This window comes from Calonectris borealis, chromosome 23 (assembly GCF_964195595.1).
Source record: "Calonectris borealis chromosome 23, bCalBor7.hap1.2, whole genome shotgun sequence".
In the NCBI taxonomy this organism is placed as follows: Eukaryota; Metazoa; Chordata; class Aves; order Procellariiformes; family Procellariidae; genus Calonectris; species Calonectris borealis.
Genome location: NC_134334.1, coordinates 7,445,562 through 7,463,522, shown reverse-complemented (window position 1 = coordinate 7,463,522; position 17,961 = coordinate 7,445,562). Strand labels below are relative to the sequence as shown.

The window sequence follows — 17,961 nt, the reverse complement described above, 5'->3', positions numbered from 1 at the left end:
GGTGAGGACCCCGGGCTCTTCCCCTCCTCCCAGTGTAACCTCAGACTGAAGATGCCCCGTCACAACGGCAGCTGAACAGAGGATTTTTGCCTCCCAGGCCCCTCTTCTGTCCCCTCTGCCTTTCCCACTGTGTCTGTCCGAAGCTGGAGGATAACAGCCGCAGAAGTGAAGCTCCTCTTTTCCACCACGCATGCAGGAAGAGGAGATGGCTACAGAGAAGTGTTAGAAGAAGACGAACTAAAACATCCTCCAGAGAGGCCCGACGAGTTTTGCTCCTTCAGGGTGAGTAAAGAGAACCGAAAACAGGCCTCCGTGATGGGCGAGCCCAAGGGGTACTCTTCTGGGAAGTACGCGGTCTTGAAGGGGCACACCTCGTGCTGAGCAGAGCCAAGAAAGGGACGTGGGATGGAAAAGCCGCGATGAAAAGGGTCGTGTGGTGTTACGTGGGGGGGAAAGAAAACGTCTGGACTTACTTCTGTAATTTCTTTGTGAGGTGTCTTTTAATTTCCATGTCCACCACGGAGCGCTTTTCGGAGCTTTTTATTTCCGCCTGCGCCCATGCCAGTTGCAGCGCGTTCGCCTCCTGCGTGCTCCGTGCTCTCTCCAGCTCCGCTTCCAGAGTTCTGATCCTCTGCTCCAGCAGCTTTCTCCAAGAGGCACTGGTGGTGTTGATCTCTTCTATTTTGGCTCGAGCGGCTGCCTGTGTCTAAAGCAGAAGATACAACTTCAAGAAACGGGAAGAAAAAGGCAATGCCCAGCCCTCACAAAAAACCTCCTTTCTGCCATTTTTATAGGAAAGCTAGTATTAAACAGCCTGCAACGCTACACGGACAGGACGAGGACAAGGCTGCAGGTTTTTCCTGCTCACAGGTCCCACCGCACACACAGAAGCGCTCTGACGCAGCCTTTTGCAGCTCCCCCGCTCCCCGACAGGAAAGCCAAACCCACGGCGCTAACAGAGAGCGCCAGATGCCCCGGCAAAACACCCAAAAGCCACGACCACCACCGCAAATGAAGGCAACGCCGACTACAGATACAAATGGTCCCTAAACTGACCTGCAAAAGGAGGCTGTGATACTGCTCCTCTCTCACGTCTTGCGCTCGCCGCTCGCACTCCTTCCCGTAAGGCGCTGCTGGGGTATGACCCGCCCCAGGAGTCGCCGAGCCATGTGGCAGAAGAGCCACCAGCCTTCTCAGCTCCTGATTCCTAGCTTCGAGCTGCAGAGACTTTTGGGACTCCAACTTCAGCTGCGCGGAGACTTCACACATCTGGATGCAGGGAAGAAACAATCCGTCTTAAGGAGAGGGCTCTCAGATCTCTGGGAAACTCAACCGAACGTAAGGATCGAGATCATAGCTGTAAGCCACCGAGTTTGTATTTCGACCCAGGGAAAAGCCGCTTGGATTTCGAAGGTCAGAACGCTTTCGGGCCCTTGCCGAAAAGACTGCTCCAGCTTCCATCCGTCCTCCTTTCCAAAGGGCACCGTGGCAAAGGCACTCGACTCCTTCTGCAGCATCACACAGCTTCCCTGCCCGGGAAGACGCGCTTTTGCATTTCGGCGCGTTCACCGCGTTTCGTTTCGCTTCCATCGCGCTCCTGTTCTGCCCCGTTCCTTCTTGTACGCACCCCCCCGTGCTAATGCCTGGGGCGGAGGGCGTGGGGGGCAGAGACAAGAGGTTCAAGGCCTTAGAGGGAGGGTGAAGCCTGGCTTATGAGACAAAGGGAAGCCAAAGGTCTCTTTCCTTCCCCAAAAACACCCCTACCAGGGAGCTAGACACCATCTTTGCGCAGAGGCCGAGAGCAGAAAAACCTTGCAAAGAAAGCAGCCAAGCCCAAAGACATTTGGGAGCGCGCGGCTTGCGGTATCACATCATGGCCACAACTTTTGGACGGTGTCGGAACAGAAGCGAGGAGGCAGGGAGGAGAAAGGAGCTAAAAGCACCCTCTAGTCTGGAAAAGAGTTGCTAATGACGTTGAAGCTCATAATGTCCTCAGAGAAACCTCTCCTGTATTTGTTCCCAGAATATGTTCTTCTCTTCTGGCCACTGAAGGAAAAGAACGGCTTCATATCTACTGACACGTTTACAGACTTCGTGTACCTTGGCCTTGGTCTTGTCCAAGTCCTCTTGCAAGCGGGAGTTCTCTTTCGTCAGGTAATCGCACTGGCGTGTAGAAGCTTTCAGTGAGGTTTCTGCTATAAAATGCTGCTTGAAAGCATCAGCGAGCTCTGCTTGCAGCTGTCCCACTGCTCTCTGGGGAGACAAGAAATGTCACCTCTTAGTGACGATGTCGGTATCCCAGCACATAAAGAAAGGCGAAGCATTATCCATCCCAGCTCCAGCCCCCCGAGCATCTTTGTGGCCTCCTCTGGACCCGCTCCAACAGGTCCGTGTCCTTCTGATGCCGTGGGCCCCGCAGCTGGACGTGGTGCTCCAGGGGGGGTCTCACCAGAGCCGAGCAGAGGGGCAGAATCCCCTCCCTCCACCTGCTGCCACGCTGCGGGTGATGCAGCCCAGGATGCACTCGGCTTTCTGGGCTGCGAGCGCACGTTGCCGGCTCACGTCCAGCTTTTCATCCACCAGTGCCCCAAGTCCTTCTCGGCGGGGCTGCCCTCAAGCCACGCATCCCCCAGGCTGTGTCCGTGCTTGGGACTGCCCCCACCCCGGGGCAGCACCTTGCACTTGGCCTTGTTGCACCTCATGGCTTCCCACGGGCCCGCCTCTCCGGCCTGCCCAGGTCCCTCTGGATGGCACCCCTTCCCTCTCGGTATCAACCGCCCCGCTCAGCGTGGTGTCACCCGCAAACCTGCGGCGGGTGCACTCGATCCCACCGTCCCTGTCCCCGACAAAGGTGTTAAATAACACTGGTCCCAGTACGGACCCCTGCGGGACACCACTCGTCACTGGTCTCCACCCAGACATCAGGCCCTTGACTGTAGCTCTTTGAGTGCCACCATCCAGCCAATTCCTTATCCACCGCGTGCTCCACCCGCCAAATCCATGTCTCCCCGTTTTAGAGACAAGGACGTTGGGCGGGACAGTATCAAATGCTTTGCACAAGTCCAGGTAGACGACGGTAGATACATACATATACGTACAGACGTATAAGCGTGTCTGAAGGCTTGCCGCAACCTTCTGCATTTCCAACAAAACCGGAACAAAACTGGTCACCTTTTTCTACTCTGTTGGCCTCGCACGTAAAGGCATCACTCACCATTTGTTCTTGGGCGCTCTTGTTCCGCGCGGCTTCCAGCTGCTGACGGAGTGAAAGGTTTTCACTTTGGAGCTGGGCCAGTTGTTCCTGCAGCCCTTCTGCCTTCTTGATGGCATCTTTCCTCGCTTGGTCTTTCTCAAGGTGTAGATCTTGCTGCTCCTTTGCCTGCCTCTGGGCCTGGCGTAACTCCCATTCTGCCATTTTTAAGGCCAATGACTTTTCCCAGAGAGTGTCCTTCAGTTGCTCCACTTCCTTTTCCAGCCCGCTGGCTTTTCTTTCGGCATCGCTCAGCTGCTGAGACAAGTGCTTGTTGGTTTCCATCATGTCAATGATGTCCTCATTGACCTTTTCCTGCATGCGAAGCCATTGCTCATACGCCCTCTGACACATTTGCACATCGACACTTTGCGACGTCTGTTGACTTCCAGAGCTCAGGCGGGAAGGGGATGAATCGGACCCTGCCAATGTTTTTTCCGTGAGGGCTTTTTTCAGTTGCTTCACTTCCTTTTCCAGCCCGCTGGCTTTTCTTTCGGCATCGCTCAGCTGCTGAGACAAGCGCTTGTTGGTGTCCACCACCCGAGACGTCTGCTCGTGCACAGTAAGCCGTCGGTCACATTCGTTCAGAAACCTCTGCACCTCGATACTCTCCGACGTCTGTTGACTTCCAGAGCTCAGGTGGGAAGGGGATGAATCGGACCCTGCCGTCGGTATTTGGGCTCTGACATCTTCTGCCTGTTCAAGTGAAAGAATAAAAATTGACAAAACTTAGGAAATCAGCTCAAAGCAGGAGACAGTGGCAGCACGTCCTATAACCAACCTGACGTCAGATTAGAAAAGAGTTGTCAACAACTCTGCGTTAGACGTTATTCATGGAAAAGTCTTATTTCGCGTTAGCGTGCGATATAATCCCAGAGCGAAGACTCCAGATTAAAACCCTGGGGTTTACGTACCTCCCCACCAGAGCTCTCGCTCGCCCTGACAGCTTCTCGACACAGCCCCTCCCGGCCCTGCGGCCGGAGCTCATCGCCACCGCTGCTCCCGGAGGCCGCGGGGCCCTCCCGCACCCTCCTGCTCCGCAGGAACCGCCAAGCCCTCTTCATGGCACCGCCGCGCCGCGCCTCTCCCCGGGGAGCGGTGGCAGGCAGGGCTTGGCGGGCGCTGCCGGGGGCCGGCTGCGAACTGAGGAGCCGAGCCCCGAGGGGCGGCAGGGCACGGGCAGCTGCCTACGGGCCGAGCCACCACCGGCAGCACCGGCACCACAGCACCAGCTCCACCGGCAGCACCGGCACCACAGCACCAGCTCCACCGGCAGCACCGGCACCACAGCACCAGCTCCACCGGCAGCACCGGCACCACAGCACCAGCTCCACCGGCAGCACCAGCACCACAGCACCAGCTCCACCGGCAGCACCGGCACCACCAGCACAGCACCAGCTCCACCGGCAGCACCGGCACCACAGCACCAGCTCCACCGGCAGCACCAGCACCACAGCACCAGCTCCACCGGCAGCACCGGCACCACAGCACCAGCTCCACCGGCAGCACCGGCACCACCAGCACAGCACCAGCACAGCACCGGCACCACAGCACCAGCTCCACTGGCACCACCAGCACAGCACTGGCACCACAGCACCACCTCCACCGGCAGCACCGGCACCACAGCACCACCTCCACCGGCAGCACCAGCACAGCACCAGTACCAGCCGCAACCACTAGCACCAGCACCACCAGCACAGCACCAGTTCAGCACCAGCACAGCACCAGCACAGCACCAGCACCACCAACACAGCACCAGTTCAGCACCAGCACAGCACCAGCACTGCTCCAGCAGCACCACCAGGTACTGTGTGTGCAAGGCCTGCGCCAGCGCCCCAGGTCTAGTGAACGTGTGCTGATGTCATGAATGGCTCAGTGACATCATAAGGTGGTGGGGGCTGGGTGGGGCCAGGGGCAGAGGCCGGCGGGGCGGTGGCTGGACGCCCCATGTGCCTTTTTGTGCTCCCTGGGCTCTCGGTGTGCGTTTGGGGCACCCTGGACCCCGTGGTGTGCCCCTCTCTGCATCCCTGGAGCCCCGAGTGTCCCTTTGAGGGCACCCCGATCCCCTGGTGTCCGTTTTTGGGGGGCTTGGGGTCCGTTTTGTCCGCCCCTACACTTTGGTTTGCTTCCCGGAGTGCCTGGTCCCCCTGAGCGTGCCTTTTGGCACCCTGGCTGTGCCTGTTGGGTCTCCCCGCACCCCTCAATGTGCGTTTCAGGGCGCACGGCATCTCTCAATGTGATTTTCTGTGCGTCACAGACCCCTGGATGTGCCTTTCTGGTGACTCTGGACCCATCCGTGTGCCTTTCCAGATACCCCTGATAAGCTCGTCCCTGAGGCATGGCTTTCTGGAATCAGGAGAAAACCTGTCGAAGGCCACGGCTTTGACCTGGGGGCAAAGGAGTCAGAGGGAGCACTGAAAACGTGCCGAACGTACATGGCGAAAAGCATTAGCCAGGATCCCGGTCTTATCCACGTCTCAGAGGAGGTTTTCGAAAAATTTCATGAGCAGTCTCCTTCCTCGGCACACCAGGATGCCGAAGTTCACACAAATTCAAAGTCCTTGCCTTCGATCAAGGCCCACGCGGTGACTTTCATGGTCACCTTGATGCACGTCAAGACCTTCTCCCCAGGTGCCCCTTGCCAGAGCCCATGAAAATCTCAAACAGGGCATGGGAGATTCTGTACCTACCCTCTGCACTGCAGTCTGTCTGCACAAATGAAGGAGGAGGCATGCCTGAAAACCAGGCCCTGAACCCTGCTGAAGCACGGCTCTGCTTCTTCCCAGGAAAGCCCCGGTGGCAGGGAACCATCTTGGAGGGAGCAGGCAGGGGTTTCCCCGGTGGGGCTGTAGTCTAATCAAAGAGTTAGCTTTTAGGTTACATCGACGTTGTTTAGCTGAGGGATTAGATGCACCGAGGATGGTGAATCCCGGGAAGGCTCTGGTGAGGAATGAAACAAGACGTTCTGCAACTTCTGTAGGGAGCGAACTGGGCATGGCCTTGGGGAAGAAACATGCTGAGTCGGCCAAATAAGGGAGTACCAAGATAAGCACTAAGAGAACAGAAAAAGAAACAACTATTTGAACTACGGGTGAACTACCCTAATTAGCACGGTAAAAAATCCACCGCCGGGCAGGAAAGCCCCCTACCCAGCAAACCCCCTTCCCCACTGAATATGCGCAGTAAAAAGAAAGGACGCTGTGACTTTAAGTGAAGATGGGTCATACAAGAACCAATAGAAGTAAGGGTGACGGAGTGTAAATGTAAAAAGTACAGATAACTGTTGCTCTGGACGTATAAAATGCTTACCGTGTGTGAACTGAGGGGTGCCAGCTTTGTGGAGTTACCACCCAGCACCCATCTCTGCGCAGACGTGGAAGAAACAAACGTCTCGGCTGTGTGTGTGAGATCGGCTCATTGCACAGCGGGCGACGCACCCCGCTTGAGGGACAAGAGGGGCTGCCCCAAGGGATGAGGGCAGCAGCCCGGCCCTGGAAATAAGGGCTTTGCTTCTGGGAAGCTTAGAGCTGTCCATGAGGGATAAAGGATACCCCTGGACAACCAAGATAACGCCAGCATCCTAAACCGCCCTGACACGTCTCTGACACCCTCCTGGCGCCGTCTGGCGTCACAGGTCAGTACCTGTCTCAGGACTGACCGCAGGGACGGCGGGCTCCATGGGCAAAGTGCTCTTGGGTCACCAGCTCCCTGCAGTGCTGCCCGTGGGGCTGCGCTGCCTGCTGCTGCTGCTGCTGCCTGCTTCTGCTGCCGCCCGCCTGCTGCTGCCGCCCGCCTGCTGCTGCCGCCCGCCTGCTGCTGCCGCCCGCCTGCTGCTGCTGCCTGCTTCTGCTGCTGCTGCTGCCTGCCTGGTGCTGCTGCTGCCGCTGCTGCTGCCGCCTGCCTGGTGCTGCTGCCTGCTTCTGCTGCTGCCGCTGCTGCCTGCTGCTGCTGCCCGCCTGCCTGGTGCTGCCTGCCTGCTGCCGCCTGCTGCTGCCTCCTGCTGCTGCTGCTGCTGCCTGCCTGGTGCTGCCTGCCTGCTGCTGCTGCTGCTGCTGCTGCTGCCTGCCTGGTGCTGCTGCTGCCTGCCTGCCTGCTTGCCTGCTGCCGCTGCCTGCTTGTCTGCTGCTGCTGCCTGCCTGCCTGCCTGCCGCTGCTGCCTGCTTGCTGCCTCCTGCCGCCGCTGCCTGCCGCTCTCAGCGGGCAGGCAGGGCAGCTGAGGGAAAGCCTGTGTCCCGCCCCGCCTCCCGCTGCCACTTCCGCTTCCGGTGCCACTTCCGCTTCCGGTGCCACTTCCGCTTCTGGGAGAGGCGGCCCTAATGGCGGTGCTAGCGTCCAACCCCAACAACCCCGTGGTCTTCTTCGATGTCACCATCGGCGGGCAGGTGGGCCAGGGCGCGGCCCCGGCCCCGGCCCCGGCCCCGGCCCCGGCCCCGGCCCCGGCCCCGGCCCCGGCCCCGGCCCCGGCGGGGCTCGGGAGCTGCGCGGCGGAGGCTGGGGCCGGGTCGGGGGCTGCGGGCTGCCCCGGGAGGGGCCTGGGGGGGAACACCGGGGGCTTGTGGGGGTGCACCGGGAGAGGAGCGGGGCTGGCAGGGGAGCACCGGGGCGGGAGGGCTGGCAGGGGAGCACCGGGGCGGGAGGGCTGGCAGGGGTGCACTGGCGTGAGGCACCCAGGGGTGGTCGGAGCGCGGGGGGGCTTGCAGTGGTGCTCTGGGAGGGCGTTTGTAGGGGTGCACGGCGGGGGGGCCTGCAGGGATTAATTGGGGCGGTAGAAGCGCAAAAGGCGATGGTGGGGGTGCACTGCGGGGGGGTTCAAGGGTTCATTGTGGGGTTTGCAGGGCTGCGACTGAAAGCGTGTGGAGGGACGTGGCGGGAGGGAGTTGCAGGGGAGCATCGGGGGGCTGTGGGGCTACAGGGGTGCATTGCAAAGGGCCTGCAGCGGTGCTGCAGGGGAGGGGGGTAGGGGTGCAGGGTTGCATCAGGAGGGAGCTTGCAGGGAAGGGGGGCTGCAGCAGGAGGTTGAATTTGTGGGAGTTCCCTGGTGCCGAGGTGGGGGGGCTGGCGTGCCTGAGCGGGGCCCAGAAGGCTGATCTGGCCGCTGCCTCCCCAGGAGGTCGGCCGCATGAAGATCGAGCTGTTCGCCGACGTTGTACCCAAAACGGCGGAAAACTTCAGGTAAGGAGCAGCCGGCGTTCCTGCAGCTCAGCCTGGACCCGGGAGAAATGAATATACCCTGTCCTCTGTGAAACACAGTGCCTCCTCCACCTTCAGTCTCTTACAACCTCGGTGTTAAATATCTGGCCTCCTCAACTGCAGAAAATGCAGAAGCCTGTTTTGAAATGGAAGTGGGGAGGAGTTACTGCCGGTTCCCGTTTTATTGGGGGTATCCCCGATGCAGTAAGGAAGGTCCTGCACAGCAGGCAGCGCATGTTCGCTGAATGCGGCCCTCTGTGTCCTCGGAGTTCAAATGTGGCTCACGCTCTGCTCTTTTTTGTTTTCCAGGCAGTTTTGTACGGGTGAATTCAGGTAAGTGCGTTATAGCATCCTTTTAAGTAGCCTACTCGGAGAAACAGGGCTGGGCGAGTAGGAAGAAGGCTCACTTGGAAGTTTTTTCTTACTATACCAGTACAATATGAAAGAGTTATGCAAGTCTGCTCTGATGAAATTATGATGGGCTCAGTCGGTCACGGAGATGGCAAACTTTCCCTTTTTGGGCATGGTTCATGCTCAAGTTGCTCTGAAAATCCCTGTCTGCAAATCCCACCCGCTCATGCTGCAAATTGCAGTGGGATCCTGTTAAGGTGATGGGATAGATGTTGTAGGGAACTGTGTCATTTAGTGTGCAGAGCCCACTCGAGGTTTCCCTCGGCCTCTGGTAGCACCAGCTGAGAGCCAGGCTGCAGCGCTTGGTTGTGTATCAAAGCAGCTACTAACGTATAGGGCAACCCTTTGGGACTCTGCACTCCTGGGAGGGTTTTGCGTTGGGATATTCAGTAAGCTGCAATGATTTTCCTTTTTATTTCCTTGCAGGAAAGATGGTGTCCCTATAGGTTATAAAGGAAGCACTTTCCACAGGTAATTCTTCTGCTTTGGTTTGGGCACTTAGATAGCAGGCTGAGCTGGATGTGGTTTGAGACCTGCTCCAAAGGCATTGGTGGTCGGGGAGGCATTTGTCCGTCACGGCTGATACCGTCCCTCTGTCGCTTTGGGGGATTTGGGGGTGCTGTCAGATGTGTACACTGGGGTCACTGGGAGGGATCCCCCGTTCCTGGTGTGCCAGGTCGGGGATCGTTTCCTGGCATCTGTCACCTAATCGCTATCCCTGGTCGGACAGCAGTGGGTCCCAAATTACCTGAGAGCCACCAGTAGTTAATATTTATTGTGGATTTTAGACTGTAGCATTCGTAGGCCCTGATAACTTTTGTTGTGCTGTGAGGCAGAACTCCTTTTTATCACATATGAAGCTTCTTGAGGCATTTTTCTACTGAGAACTAAAGTATTGTTTTACTTCTTCAGGGTAATAAAGGATTTCATGATCCAAGGAGGTGACTTTGTAAACGTATGTACTTGTATATTCCTTTTGTACTTTTCCTACTTGGTATAATACCAACTGTTTCCAGAAGTCCGTGCCGATTTATGGGATCTGTTGGCTCTCTTTTGAGGTACCCAGTAGTAACTGGAGGTTTCCTCATAGCATTGCTGCCATCTTACTGCAACGGACTGTAATGTACTTGAAAACAAATACGGAGTCCTGGGTGAACATACCTTCTCCTTCCCAAAATATTTCCTCTATAAAAAAAGCACGGCAGTGCAGCTAGAGGCTTTTCAAACTTGCAGAGACTTTTTTACCCTGTTGTCCTTCCCCCTTCTCCTGTCCCCCCAAACAAGAAACCCTGCGAATTTGTACTAGCTTTGTGGTCAGAGACCCTAAGTACGAACCAAGCATCTAGTGGAAGAGATAGTTTAAATCAAAACTAACTTTTTGTTAGTGAATTGTCTCAATATAGAAGAGACTTGGTGCCGCAGTGGTGGTCGTACTCTGACTTGGGGATAAATCGAGTATATGGGGAAGGCTGGAGGACTGCTGGGTCTCTTCGCTGTCCTAGGACCCAGTAAAATTACTTCATTTCTGGAAGCGTTTCAAAGTATGAGGGGGGTAATAAAGCTTTTTTAATACAAAATTTATAAAACTTGGTTGAATGAAAGTCACTGAGAACTGACCGCACAGCGGATGGCTCAGCCACAGCAGACTTTTAGGTAGTTGCTAATTGTGATGCTGCTCAAATGTCCCAGTGGGCTTTACTACTTCCACTGAAGCTCAACAAGCATTACAGATTGCACCAGTATTTGTAATTTATAAATTACACTTATTACAAAGCCACTGGGGGAGCAAGAACGGTCACACTGACCGCTAAGATAGGGTATACGTTCCTGTCTCAGAGCTGACAGTTTAAGTAAACCACAGAGAATAGGAGGAAAAGAAGCAAGGGCAGAGCAGAAGAGGTGGAGCTGCACATGGTATATTACTGGCATCTTATTTTCCTATTAAGTTTGGCCTAATAAAGAAAGTATACATTAAGTAGAAAGGCAACGAAGGGAGACAGGTTGCAGCATGGCAGAAGAAATGGGGCTGAAGTGACACAGAAGAGGAAAATCAACACAGAAAGGGAAATTACTGTCAGAAAAGTAAATTTAACTGACCGTGCCAGAGGTACCTGTCTGCGTGGCTTCTGCAGCTTTCCCTGAAGGGTTCCTCACTGCAGCATCTTTAAGGCTGTTCCACTGAAGGGTCCCTGCTCAGTCTTTTTGGCATCGTACAGGAGTGTCTCTGCAACACCGGACCAAAGAGCAGGATGGCCTTTTGGCATCGTACAGGAGTGTCTCTGCAACACTGGACCAAAGAGCAGGATGGCCTTTCGGCAGTCCCACAAGCTACGTGTCTTACCTGAACCATGCGTCAGCCCTCTGCAAAGTTATAAACTTGTGAGCAGTCAAAGCTTGCAATCTGCAGCTGTTACGGGCCACGCTGCTTTAATTTGTAAGTGTCTTGACGCCTGGGTGCTAGGGCTTGTAGTTAAGTACAAGATGTCTCGACTTGGTAGAAAGTACAGCAAAAATTAGAAACTCTGTATTTTAGAAACTGTCCTTGCTGAACAGAGAGATCACTTCCCTGTTTCCAGTGAAGTCACAGAAAATAGGGTGAAATAAGTAAGCATACCATCAACCGATTTTTTTCCACACAACCGCTTCTGCTTTCCTTGTCACACCAGCCCATACTTCTATGTCCCCTCCCTTTTCCTTGCCAAGTCGAGGTGGGTCCATACCAAGCAATCTATAGCCTCCATCTCACTCTGGGAGGCTTGGACTTAATCCTTACTATCTCCGCGGGTTTCTGCCAACATATGGGTGGCAAATGATGTACTGTGCAGTTAGAAACCAGTTGCTGTTCCTCTTCAGAAATGTAACATTGAATGTCTTCACTGCTGGTGTATATAAATGGCAGCACAGCATCCATTTTGGGCTGAGTTTAACCCTGTCCTTTTGCTTGGGGATTTTAAATTGAATTTTTAAATTGAATTGTTCTCTAGCAATTGCTACAGAACAAATCCTGTGGCTGACTGGGCACCTCTCTCGTGCAGGGAGACGGCACTGGAGTCGCCAGTATATATAGGGGTCCTTTTGCAGATGAAAACTTCAAGCTGAAACACTCTGCTCCTGGGCTGCTCTCTATGGTGAGTATAAAATAATGACATTATAAGACTGAAAAGCATTTGGTACTTTCTCTGTGCCCTTTTCCTAAGCACGTAAGTTATTTGCTAGACAACAGAAATTTCCACCGTTGGATACAAGGTCTGAAAGGCCAGCTTTGTAACTACTAGTCAGAAGGCTACTCATGGGTTAATGCTCTGAGTAACACAAAAGTCCCGATCCTGCAGCACCCTTTCCTTTTTACCTGTCGGAGTGCTGGGGCAGGCTTTGTTTGATCAGCTTTCAGAATAGCTTGGTTCGTACAGTTTTCATACGGTGGCAAGTGGTGGTGTTCTTTCTTTCCTGATAGTGTTATCAAACACTGACCTCGGCAAGGGTGAAACAAAGAGATTTGGGAGTTTCAAAGCCATAGCAGCGTTACCATGGTATCTTTTATAACATGCGCTTCCTGTTCAACATTGTAGGAAAAACTGCAACCATTGCATGTCGTCTGGTAGGAACAATACGCTGACTTTTGCAATAGAAAGCAAGTGGAGCCAGTGCTTCAGTGTTCGTATCCACAGCTGCTTCTTCCCCAGCTCTTTCAGCTGCCCTGCCCTTAAAACCACTTGCTTTGGGCATTTACCATTTGGATTAGTTATTCATCCTGTTCAAAACATCGCCTAAAAGAGGTGTCACAACACAGCTAAGCAAACAGTGTGCTGTAATGTGGCAGAAGGGATCCCACGCTGGTATTACCAGCCTTGTGTTGAAGTGGCACAGCTCTGTGGAGTCATTCCGGGCCAAACCATGCTCCATCCCAGCTGGATCCTTCCGAAGCTGGCTAGCAATAAGTAAAAGATCCAATGTCACCGTGTCCTGTGCAGTCCTGCAGCTGCAAAACTTGTCCAGTTCACTTGTCAGCACAGAAACCTGCTTTAGTACCTCCTGGTTGTCAAGAGAGCTTTGAAAAATTGAAATGGACTTAAGCGTTGCAGAGACGTTTTCTTAGCAGAGTGCAAATGCTCTGGGTGTTGCGCTTGGGTGTGAATTAAATTTCACGTCTGCATGACACCGTTCCTGTGAACCCTCTGCTGATATGGTCGTTACCTTTCTCTCATCCTGATCATCAGAACAGACACCTGTTTTTTTTTATTCTGAGGAAACCTTCCAAATAGCAGGAATCGGCTTCTTTTTGTCTGCCCTGGTTCCTGCCTTTCAGTGTTCCCCAGGACAATACCGCAGCAGTAAGATACTCATCACCAGAAATTTTAGCCTTTTTTCGGGAGCATGGTCTAGAGCCCAGATTTCAGCACAGCCTTGTGCTGAACGTGCCTTCATCGAAGTATAATAAAAAGTTGGTGGCGTGGCCCTTGCGCACACTGGCACAACCAGACGTGGTGGCGTGCCGCGTCCCAGCGCAGGGTACTCTCCTGCAGATGTGTATCTTGCTTCCTTTGGATTGTGTAGCAATAAGCTAAAAATAAGCTAGGCTAGGTCTAGAGCAACAGTTCTTTCCTATGTGAGATGCGTCTGCCTTCAGTTTTGGGAAGTCCTGACTTGTACACTTTTCATATTTTGCCATTCTCAACCCCCAGGCAAACAGTGGTCCAAGTACCAACGGCTGTCAGTTTTTCATTACGTGCTCCAAATGTGACTGGTTGGACGGAAAACATGTCGTGTTCGGTGAGTACCTGCAGCGGAGGCCTGGCGTACCAGCTCACGGACGCTCCCTCTGGCGCAGCTGCTAAAATAAACGGCCGTGGACGGCTTGTTTTTCCCCCCTCGCTTGTGCTAGCGGAGGTATCTGTGCAGCCAGATACTGAGATGGATCACTGTGGAAATGAAAGATTTTTTTCCCATGTTAGCTTTAATCCAGATCAGTTCCTTCATCGGTGTATCGTGTTACTACATAAATCCTTGTGCCAGAGCAGAAGGGACAGACAGATGAGTGGAGGGATACCTTTATTCTCCACTGTCAGAGAGGACTGAGCTTTCAGCAGAGTTTTTAGATAGTAATTCCGTGAAACCGTGTCTGCCAACTTTTCGTGTACTGCCACTTGAGCTGTAGGATTTCAAGGCCGGCCTTTAAGCTGATGTCCTACTTATACTTCCTCCAATTCTTAAGTAACGCTGATATTGTTCATTGCTGGGTTTGCATCATTACAAAGATTGTGTTGACAGAGAGGTAGTTTGTGCTGTATTTTAGCACAGCTGGTGGCGGCAGGTCTCAAAACCTAGATTTCTACGCGTGCCGCCCCTGTGATGGGAAAATGCACTTAGTCTGTTCTGAATGTGGAAAATGTTTTAAGAGGGATTGTTTCCTTTATCGGTTTAGAGATCAGTAACAAACCCTGAAGTGCCCAATAGCTATACACTGCACAAGACTTTTCAGGAGGAACAAAAATTCATGTACCTGTGGTGAGTGGGGGGGAGCAAAGGTGAAAACTGGCCATACTGAAGTGGATACCTTTTCTCATTCTAGGTAAAATTGTCGATGGGCTGTTGGTCATGAGAAAAATTGAGGTAAGTTGAATTGGCCTATTTCTCTGTGAATGTCCACGTTGGAAAGTCATGTAGAGGATTAACGAGGGTTGTTCTGTTCGCTCTCGCTGTCTGTTTACAGGATACCAGGGAATACCAGTGTAGATAACTGGTATTATCGGTTGTCAGCATTATAAAATAGCAGGAAATCTGTAGAGGCAAAGGCTGTCATATAGATTGACATTAGAAATGCTGTGCTTTCGTGGTTGCTGGTTAGTCTTTGAGCGGGGATTGTGTTCTTGTGGCTTTATTTGCAATGCTTTGCATTTGTTCAGGAAGCTGAATTGAAAAGCTGTTCCATCAGCAACTCAGACAAGAGTGTAAAGCAGATCACTTCTGTGCCATTGCCTGGGATTATTCATTGGACGCTAAATCATCAGTTCTGCTGATCCGTGATCAGCATGTTTAATAAGAAAAATTAAACGAATATTCTGATGGGCTTTTAGGAGCTGGAGATAAATACGCTCAGGGGTGGTGGTTGCTACCAACGTGACTGGGTGTCATGGCAGGATAATGAGTAGATTTAACAAATAGCAGTGAGTTCTCCAAGACAGCCGATACAAACTTCATGGCACACGCACGGGATAATGTGCGCAAGGGCCTCTGCCATCAGTGAATCCAAAAAGCGGGGCACAAACAGAGATGACAACTGTTAGGTATTGAGAAAAGGTCGCGTGCAAGGAACTGTACGGCATGGTATAATCCATGTGTTGCTAGCCCTCTTCACCAGCAGCACGGATGGAAGGGTTGTGGTGTGCCTGCTTTGTGCATCACTGCAGTGAGGGGTGAATTAAAGGAAATAAAACAGACGTTCATGAGAAAGCAGCCAAGTCCAGCAGAACGAGAGGTTCGGAACGAGAGTTGCTTTGTGACTATCTCGTACACCGATTCCCCTTCTGTACAAATACAAGTTTGCTTTGCTTGTTGCAGCTGTAATTAGTAACTTTAAAGATTTAAGGCAGAGCACCCTCAAGTGACATGACGCCTGCTCTATCTCATGAGGAGCTCTCCAGTTTTTGCTCTGTTCCTTCCCTCCCATTCAAAGGATCGGGGTCCGGTCTGTATCCCAAACCTCTGCTCACAGGGAGAGTTCACCAGCTTATGGCCGGGTCCGTTGCCAAAACGCACGATGGTGCTTCTATGTTACTCAGAGCTGTGTCTAGATTTCCCTGCTCCTGATGCTGCACAGACACCTCTTGGCCAGTCTTCAAGTACCTGTCACTCACTGGATTTGCCGTGCTTTTATAAGGTTTAACGTTATATATTTGTTTGTCCCCAGAATGTGCCTACGGGTCCAAATAACAAACCCAAGCTGCCGGTTGTGATCTCTCAGTGTGGGGAGATGTAAAGCAATGAAACAGAAATGTGGTAAGTCTGTCTTCACAGGCACCCAGTGCAATTGAACTGTGGGCTGCTCTGCTTCTTACTTTTCTCCTGACTTATTTTCACATTCATATGAGTCTGCAGAGAGCTGACTCAGCTCGGTGAAACACCAGAAAACGCTTCTCTAAGAGCGTTCGTTTTTTGCCAGCTCAACTCCCTGAACTGGCTTCCCTCTGAGCTACCCAAGCATCAAAGGCAGTGCTAGAGGGTTAAGATTTTGCAGCTGCAATCAAGGGGAAGATGGGGTTGGGGAAGCTGTGCCTTGGATGGGGTTAGGCTGCCGTGAAGCCTCGGCTTTAGAAACCAGTGGATGAAAGAGAACTGCAACAGGAATCCAGCTGGTATTACCCAGGCAGTCTAGGGGGTGGGGGGCTTCACTCTCACCTGCAGGTTGGTGAACACTGATTGCTACAGAAAGCAGAGCATCCATGTGTGGGGCAGGCAGGGATCAAGAAAAGAAGAGGAGAGAGAGAGGACTTGAGCCTCCTTGCTCCATACGGCCATAGGACTGCCACCACTGAAGGGCCAAGGAATTATCATGTTACGTAGTCTTACCTTAACTCAAAAAAATACCACTGTCCTCATCTGAAGGGAGATGTTTCCAGCATTTACTATTATTCAGGCTTTATTTTGGTTAAGCCAATAGGCTCAAGACAAAGCTCAGGCTAACGTACAGTATTCTGTTTCCATTTGTCCGCCCACTTCACTGTAAAAAAACACAAGCATTTAAACAAATCTGTCTAGATTTCAATGTGTCAGGCTGCAGCTTGTCAAAAATCTGCTGTATTAGCCTTTTGATTGCTGATTTTTCAAATCTCAGCAGGCAGGCATGCACTGACAAAAGCAAATCCCCACACTTTTTGACCTTCCATGAAACGATTTCCAAAGACATCTGGAATTAACCCACAAAGGCGTCCCCACTTCCGTAATAAAGTCTTTCAGATCCGCAGCGCTTCAGACTTGAGAGCTCCTCCTATTTGATGAAGTGACAACAGGGAATGTGATCATTCTTTCATTTCCCTGGTACTTCTGGAGGCATTTATAGGCTTTTAAAGATAAGGACAACCTTGTTAACAGGCTTTCTTGCAGATGGGCAGACCCGTGCTGATGGGCTGGGTCCCTTTTAGGGTTGTCCTCAGGCCCAGACTCGTTGATCATTTCAGTTTGGAGTACGTGATCTCTGGCCAGTATCTAACTTGAGACTGGAAGCTTTTCATTTTTAGGTACGAGCTGGTGGCACCTTGCTTACTTCCCAGCCAGGTCTTAGGAACTGCCGTTCTGCACCCTGCTGCCTCTCGGCTGCCTGTAGACAAGAACAGCATTTGCCTGTAGACAAGAACATAACTTCAGACAGCTAAATCGGCTAGTTGTCAAGATCCCTTAAAATCAGCCAGGGGAACCAGGGACTGTTGGTTTCACGTTCAGAGGTAGATGCAGATGCCTGGCACGGAGACCCAGGAGGGCTCCTGTGCTCTCTAGCTCAGGGTTGACGTGAGCTGGTGCATGCAGCAAGCAGCACTCACTTGGAAATCGCGGCACCCAGTGTCACTGCACAGTCTTGCTGTTGTAGGATGAGTTGGGAACGGCTGTCCAGCATTTTGGATCTGTTTCTTCTTTGTTTCAGCGTTCCTTCACCAGTGGTTAGGCCTGTGCTGGCTCCATGCAGTTCCAACTCCAGCCAGTTCCCCCACTGCCCCAGTCCTCTCCCAGGCCAGATCTGCGCTCTTGATGTTCTCCTGAAATTATTTAATAATTGGCATCTATCTTTTTTTTTTTTTTACACTTTGAAATGTAAATAAAGAATTTTGTTAAAAATGTGTGCAGTGCACATCAGTTAACATGCTTGGGAACAGATTCGTCTTCAGGTGAGAAGAGCTACAGCTCCTTCAGCATCGTGCGTTATCCCTAGCTGTTTCAGTAGGGAACACGTACTGCGCGTGGTGAGGGGCTTTGCTGCTGGCATTTGCAAAATGGGAAAGAGGGGTGAAAGCAGCATGGTGAGTTATGTTGTAAACAAGCGTTTGTAAAACCTCCCCTGGCACGTTGCGGCGCTAGGCGGTGGGGCTGTTACGTGCCATGGGTGTTACAGGAATTTACCG

At 52.7% G+C, this 17,961-nt stretch overlaps 1 protein-coding gene across 2 annotated transcripts; it reads left to right on the top strand.

Moving 5' to 3' along the window:
- Window positions 1–7,520: 7,520 nt before the first annotated feature.
- On the top strand, window positions 7,521–17,677 carry PPIH (peptidylprolyl isomerase H). Of its 2 annotated transcripts, XM_075172049.1 has the most exons (10): window positions 7,521–7,632; window positions 8,358–8,422; window positions 8,750–8,773; window positions 9,278–9,322; window positions 9,764–9,806; window positions 11,887–11,979; window positions 13,534–13,621; window positions 14,421–14,461; window positions 15,759–15,847; window positions 17,487–17,677. In XM_075172049.1, the coding sequence occupies exons 1-9, from the start codon at window positions 7,567–7,569 to the stop codon at window positions 15,825–15,827; spliced, it is 534 nt and encodes a 177-aa protein (XP_075028150.1). In that variant the 5' UTR covers window positions 7,521–7,566; the 3' UTR covers window positions 15,828–15,847; window positions 17,487–17,677. The 2 variants fall into 2 exon arrangements, with proteins under 2 accessions (XP_075028150.1, XP_075028151.1); XM_075172050.1 differs by lacking the exon at window positions 8,358–8,422 and having other exon boundaries at window positions 7,539–7,632.
- Window positions 17,678–17,961: the final 284 nt, after the last annotated feature.

What these genes read in the sequence shown, in the direction of transcription:
- PPIH (XM_075172049.1), top strand. Translation starts at nt 7,567, where the DNA reads ATGGCGGTGCTAGCGTCCAACCCCAACAACCCCGTGGTCTTCTTCGAT. An exon ending in AAGGAGGTGACTTTGTAAAC is followed by an intron (nt 9,807 to 11,886) that starts GTATGTACTTGT and finishes TCTCTCGTGCAG; the next exon opens with GGAGACGGCACTGGAGTCGC. An exon ending in CTCCTGGGCTGCTCTCTATG is followed by an intron (nt 11,980 to 13,533) that starts GTGAGTATAAAA and finishes CTCAACCCCCAG; the next exon opens with GCAAACAGTGGTCCAAGTAC.